This window comes from Silurus aristotelis (assembly GCF_946808225.1).
Source record: "Silurus aristotelis genome assembly, chromosome: 16".
NCBI classification, from domain to species: domain Eukaryota; kingdom Metazoa; phylum Chordata; class Actinopteri; order Siluriformes; family Siluridae; genus Silurus; species Silurus aristotelis.
Window position 1 is genome coordinate 16435229 of NC_139589.1, and position 7517 is coordinate 16442745.

General features: G+C 35.4%; 1 protein-coding gene across 1 annotated transcript; it reads left to right on the top strand.

Annotated features, from left to right (window-relative positions):
• The first annotated feature begins 15 nt into the window (after positions 1-15).
• On the top strand, positions 16-6821 carry dck (deoxycytidine kinase). Its single transcript, XM_083563797.1, has 7 exons — positions 16-219; positions 730-845; positions 2941-3134; positions 3950-4097; positions 4783-4898; positions 6069-6168; positions 6607-6821. Exons 1-7 carry the CDS (start codon positions 129-131, stop codon positions 6631-6633), a joined length of 792 nt encoding a protein of 263 aa, XP_083419923.1. The 5' UTR covers positions 16-128; the 3' UTR covers positions 6634-6821.
• The last annotated feature ends 696 nt before the right edge of the window (positions 6822-7517 follow it).

Consider the following 7517-nt stretch of genomic DNA (forward strand, 5'->3'; position numbering starts at 1 on the left):
GATTATTATGATCTGTACACAACGTCAAGTTCTTCAACTAAGCGCCAAAAATTGAACCGCGCTTACAGATTTCCGGTCTGTTTCAACTTTACAGTCGGTTTTTATTATAGCAGTGTTCGTGGATTAAAATGCTTCGCACTCCGAAAAGAGTTTGTTCCAGTCCTCTGAATGACAGCCTGGAGAAGAGACTAAAGCGGATTTCTATTGAGGGGAATATCGGTAAGTATTGAGCAGTAAAACAAGCTAAATCAGTCTTTGGTTTGCTGATATTACTTGATATGTATCTCTACATTTGTCTATCCAGCTGTCTGTAGTGATATTTTTAATTGAATAATTTAAAAAAATAGAATAGTATTTGGATATCTGTTCAGTGCTTATGTTTGCGGTTTTTAAGATGTTTAGCCGTCCGTGTGGTAAATATTTATCAGAAAAAAATAATTACTAATAATAGATCAATATGGAACTAAAATATAGCTTCAGAACCATCACACGAGTACCACAGGAATAACAATTGTATACGTTATTTCGTAATGTCTCTCGTCTCTCGTCTCTCTCTCTCTCTCTCTCTCTCTCTCTCTCTCTCTCTCTCTCTCTCTCTCTCTCTCTCTCTCTCTCTCTCTCTATATATATATATATATATATATATATATATATATATATATATATATATATATATATATTTCAGAAGCCATGATAATGCGGTTTTTTTTGTTATATGTTTGGTGTTAGCGGCGGGAAAGTCCACGTTTGTCCGCCTCCTGCAGCAGCATGATAAAGAGTGGGATGTTGTACCTGAGCCCATCGCCAGATGGTGCAATGTACAAACTCAACAGGGCGAATTTGAGGTGATTCAAAATTAATTCTTATATTATGACTTATGTTTGTATTTGGCGGTTCTTTGGAAGCAGCTCTTACAATAACCCAACACACAGTGGGAACTGAACTCTGTGTACTCCAGCTGTCGTGTGCATGCGGAATAATCGGATGCAGTGGTGCCAATAGTTTTTGTCCTGTAAAGAGACAAATCTTTTCTTGATTATTTTTTTATTTTCTTTTTTATTTAAATTATACATTTTATCAAACATGATAAAGTTCCCATCGTTCCCCAAATAGAATAGAATACAATTCATACATGCAATACAGTTAAATTTTTAATAATACAGCAAATCAGTTTATTCTAATGAAGCTGGACCTTAGTATTTAAGTTTTTCCAAACCCCCCATTTTTTGCCTTTTCTCATATTTAGCATGGCAGGCTAAATCAGAGGGCGTTGGCCTTTAGAGTCCTAGTTTGGCATCCCGGATCTAGTCAGTTAGAATGTCCTTTAGAAATTTTAAGTGAAATGCAATAATCAGAGTCAGTGACTTTTTAAAAGTAAATTATTTTTCATCATTCTATCCACATTTTAAATCTGAGATCAATCTGGAATCATAAACTGAATTTCTAGTTGCGGGGAAACAACTGCACGCTTGAACAACTTTTTGTATAATTAGAAAATAGACGCCGGGTAAACTGTAGGCAAAAGCAGTCCAACACCAAACTAATGATTGTGGTAATGACTGTATTTGGGACAGTATGTTATAACAGTTTACAGCAGATCATGACATCGCTTTGTTACAGACCTGGCATGAGTTTCAGGTGTGTGTTGAAAATACTGTGTCCACATTTAAGAATCCTCCACTGTCAAACCCTAACATGTCAATCACCTCCTCCCTTTAATTTTTCCCCAAATCACTCATATTAAATGCATTTATCAGGGGAGATAAAAAGTTCAGCTGGATTTGTAAAAACAACATACCATTGTTCTTGGGAAGAAAAAATAAATATAAATATATATATATATATATATATATATATATATATATATATATATATATATATATATATATATATATATATATATATATATATAATTTATTTATTTTAGGAGTACCTTAAAAATAAATTAACTATTCACTAACATGGGAATGGGTGGAGTTAAGTATTATAGTGCAAAAAAAGAAAAAAATATCCTGGCCTTAGTAATCAACCAAAAAATCTATCCTCACTTTTTGTGAGTTTTGTATATACAATACAATACAAGCCATACATTATTAGTCTATTCAATTAGAAGAAACAAGGGGCAGGACTAATGAAGCAGAAGATAAGCTATGGAGTACTATATGTAATATGTAAACATTCTTTTCTTAAAAAATAAATAAGATAAGATAAAAAAAACTAATAAAACGAAGAAATGCTCCCAACATTACTTTTGTCTTCTTTTTATAATTCTTTTCCCTTTTATGACACGAAATGCACATGACACGTGCTACACCTCGGTATATTTAATAATTATTTAATGTGAGGTATTGGAAATAATTTAGAAATATTGTTTCTATGCTACCAGTATGTGGATCAGGTTTCGGTGAAACTGGTGCATGTACTGATGGCTTGGAGCCCGAAGTGTTGGCTAAGAGGCTGCATATCATAGTGTGGAATGACCACTCAGAGCAACCGTTGTTAAAGTTTTGTATCCCCATCAACAGCTGTGAGAGGCAATAATACACTCTACACCCACACATCCCTTGGGAGTCAGCAGATGGTACAGTCAACAACTAAGTGTACACCAGAGAGTTCTATGCTGCATCCAGATACATTTTTCTTGCAAAGCAATCCAGCTTTAGACAAAGCTTCTGCCTTTAGACAAATTACTGCATTTCAAAAAGAAAATTACTATTTTCTGTGAAACCCTTTTTCCATAAATGATGGTTTAGCTTGTTCCTGTTCAAATGAGTATTGAGTGACTGTATAACAGGAACTAAAGCAGTAAAGTATGTAATAGGGTTAAGACTAAAATAATTAATATGGCGTTTATAATTGCTGTAGGTTTAGAATAATGAACAGAGATGTCAGTGAAGAGCAAGTTACTGGTTTGTTCATATTTGGTGTTTTATGTGTCAGGAACTGACCACATCACAAAAGAGTGGAGGAAACGTATTGCAGATGATGTATGAGAAGCCGGATCGCTGGGCATACACATTCCAGAGTTATGCATGCATGAGCCGTGTGCGTGCACAAAGCAAGTTGACCAATCACAAACTACATCAAGCTGAGAATCCTGTGCAGTTCTTCGAGAGATCTGTCTACAGCGACAGGTGTGTGGGTGGTCATGAATGTGGGTTGAGGCTATTTGTTCTGTGGTACATTGCACTTTATATATATTTTATACATATAGTTATGACAATCCGACTTAAGATTTTTTAATATTACGATAGCGATACGACACAATTGATATATAAATTTTTATAAAGTTTCGCATGGCAGGGAAACCAAGCAGCGTATGGGCCGCCCTCTCCTGGGTAAATGCCGCTTATCCACATACCCAATGCACATAATGCACCACAACATAAAACGCACACACTAATGAGAATAAAATCAAAGTAAATAAAAAAAACAAAACATTTATATAATGCTGATTTCGGGGACACGTTTTGCTGAGCCTATTTCTCAGAAGCAGGGAAACGGTTCTGTGGTTGCGCTGAATTGTTCATAGATCCATTTGCACATATTTCTTTGTAATACAGCTGTCTATCCAGTTAAGTGGGAGTTTAAAATGATAAATGGTTGGCAAGGCTGAAGCTGCCATCTTATTTACTGTTTTGTTCATTATCATTAAACGAAATATAATCCACTTTTAAAATAGGTTGTATGTAAAAATTTACTGTTTTAGATTTTTAAAATAATGTCCCTGTGTATTTGGCCTATCATTCAAAAGTGTAAAAAAAAAATTTATGTATTATTATAAGAATGAATTACAATAAAAAAAAAAAAAAAATTACATTGAGATGCTTTGTGAACATTTCTAGCAAGTTTTATCTTCAAAAAAGTGAATAGTAAATTAAGTGTTTTCTTTTTTATCTGAAGAATATTAGATTATTTGCTTGAATTTGAATCTCTTTCTCTTATGCAGGTATATCTTTGCAGCAAATTTGTATGAGGGTGAGTGTTTAAATGAGACCGAGTGGGCTATTTATCAGGACTGGCACAGCTGGCTGCATAACACATTCGGCCAGTTCATTGAGCTGGATGGCATCATTTACCTGCGGGCCAAACCAGAGGTATACCTACACATAAACACTTGCGTTCACACACACACACACACACACACACACACACACACATAGTCAAACACAAGCAGACTCACTGGCCTGCCTTAACTTAAAATTATGCATGACTCATGAAAATAGCTTTACCCTTAACTTTGTATTTATCACTTAAAGGTGAAGAAAATGTTTGAATGTTATAACATGAGCTTTTCTGAAAAACTTTGCAAGACACATCACACATTTTTTTACAGCTTTATACAATATATGCTTTTACGTAAAAGTAATTGTTTTGAAGTTCATTTATGTAATAGTGCTGAATATGGTCTTTAGGATTAAATAACTATATGTGAAAAATTCAATTCAGTTTTATTTGTATAGTGCTTTTAACAATGGACATTGGCCCAAAGCAGTTCTACAAAAATAAAGAGCTTATGAAGTTCGGATGTATATGTTTAGTGCCTATAAGTTTGTTCTTTGTAATTTTTCCCTAATGAGCAAGCCAATGGCGAATGTGGCAAAGAAAAACTCTCTGAGACCATCTTATGAGGAAGAAATCCTAAAAGGAACCACACAAAAGGGAACCCATCCATATCTGGGTTGCACTAAATTTCCATTCGTTATAGTTTCATCATTGTTGTGGTGTGCATTGGTGTTCATAAATTATAAATGAGAAATTCTGGTAATGTGTGTTGCTCAGAGGTGTTTGGAGAGGTTGCATAAGAGAGGCAGAGAGGAGGAGCAAGGGATTCCACTGGAGTATCTGGAGAAACTCCATTACAAGCATGAGTGCTGGCTGCAGGACAGGACGCTGAGGTATATATACACACACACACACACACACACAGACCAATCTATATTCATGGACACCAATCTTAGCATCCCAAGGTCATGACTGTTTTCAACTGTCTAATTTTGATGAGCCTGTGTATGTTGCAGCGTCAATGTTTTGTTCTTGGCTGACAGAACTCGAACTTAACTCTGACTTCTCGGTCTGCTGTTGTAGCACATACACATTAAGGTTTAATATGTTGTGCATTCTAAAAAGCTTATTTTTTATTTTTTTGCTCACCGCATTTTGTACAGAGTGATTGTTTCGGATCAACAATGCATTTCTGTCCATAGAACTGCTACTTACTAGATGTTTTTACTTTATTGCATCATTCTAAATAGCCACTAGTGACTTGTGTGTAAAAAGGAGATCAGCAGTTATAGAAATACTCAAACCATCCCATGTGGCACCAATAATCTTTACATTTTCAAAATCACTAAGAGCACATTTTCCCCATTCTTATGGGTGAGGTAAACTTTACCTGAAGCTGCTGCCTGTATCTATGTTTTTATGCATTGCACTTCGAATTGATCAGTTGATTAGAATAAGTTGGTGTACAAGTGGTTCCTAGTAAAGTTTTTGTCAAAGTATGTAAAAAAGCTAGATTTACACTGCCCTGTGATACAGCATGAAGAATACATTATAGCTTGTGTGTGAAAAAAATAATAGTAGTAATAATTACAGTGGGACCTCGGAGCTCGCGAGGGTTAGGGACCAAGACCGGTCGCGAGTTCCGAATTTTCGCGACCTTTTGATACGCCCCTTCCAACCCAGTAAAAACCCAAAGAACACTATACGAAATCGATTTAAATGAGTAAATAACACTATTTCACTCCATAACACTTAATTATTAGACAATTTTAATGAGATAAACCTTGATTAGAAATGTTAAAACTAGCGTTTTGAGCAGCTCGCGGTTGCTCACGAGCCAATCTGAATGAGAGTCGCCGGTCGGAATGAAAGTCGCGAGCGCTGAGGCCGCGAGCTCCGAGGTTCCACTGTATTATAATAGTGGTAAAGGGTGCTGGGTTTGAGGCAGGGGTGTGGATGTTTAAACAATGACTTCCAGGTTCCCTGGGCTTTAGTGTGTTTTCAAATGTTTATACTTCTGTATGCATAATACCTATGGTAATTATGGTGTGTGTTTTGTGCAGTATGGACTTTGACTATCTGTCTGAGGTTCCCGTTCTCACGCTGGACGTCAATGATGACTTTGTAGATGATAAGTTGAAATGTGCTGACATGATTGAAAAGGTAGAATATTTTTTCCTGTTTTGCCCCCTCTCGCACACATATACACACACAGACAAGCACAATAAATGTAGCATTCTGTCATAGGAAGTGTATTTAAGTGTCTAAATGTATTTAAATCTATTTTAAGTGAACTACAGTGCCTACTCCCAAGAGAGAACAGTAGACTGTTTAGTCTGTATACTGCACATCTGTACACAACAGAGTCTGTGTGTGTGCATGCGCGTGGGTGTGTGCGTGCGTGTGCTAGAGTTAGAAATATTTGAAATGAAGCAGAGCTGAATGGTTAAATAGATTTTGTTTCATGGGGTAATTTTAAGAAGAGAGTGAATACACATCTTTTCATTAGTACACACAATATTATTCTTGCTGTCTTTCATATCAGATAAGAGTACTGAACATGTAAATGTAGAGTAAAACTTTTCCTTTTCTTCTCCACAGGTCAAAGACTTTCTTAACACTCTATGAACCGGATCAGTGTGTGTGTGTGTGTGTGTGTGTGTGTGTGTGTGTTTGTTTATATGTTCTACCTTACTGTTTCTTCTATTTTATGTCTGGAAATTTTAAATGAAAATTAAAAAAATGTAAGTGTCATTGTGGTCTGCTTTCATCTGACCTTTGAGCTGTACCAGATATGTTATTCAACAATAAATACACATGTGCTGCCCTTCTTTAAGGTACAGTTGTTTTTATTTCGTCATTATGGAAAAAAGGGCTCACCACAAAAAGGTGTTAAAGGCATGTCTGTCAGAACAACAGGATAATTTTTACTAAAGCAATACTTTCTTAGACTTGAAAATGGAGCTGACTGTAATATTAGCTGCTTTAGTCTGATCTCAGCGCTGGATGTAAATCATATTGACAGGTGGCAGGTGCCTTCAATGTGTATCAGATGATTATCTGCATGCTAATATTACATCAGAATGGCCTAGCTTCCAGTTTGACTCAAATAAAGCAATTAAATAAAGATTACAGGCTATTGTTAAAGTAAAGGCACATGCATGGTATATTCCAATATCTGTAAGAAAGAAATTTAGAAAGGTGTTGTGTATAATTTGTATTGCAAGGAACCATGATTAGAACAATGCCTTTTTCCTGACCTTTATTTTACAGCCTTATTCCAAAATAGATTAAATTAATTATTTTCCTCAAAATTCTACAAACAATACCCCATAATGACAATGTTAAGGAGGTTTGTTTGAAATCTTTGCAAAATTAATTAAAAAGAAAGATTTAATAAAAATAATAAATATTCACAGCCTTCGCTCAATACTTTGTTGAAGCACCTTTGGCACCAATTTCAGCCTCAAGTCTTTTTGAGTATGATGCAACAAGCTTGGCACACCTATATT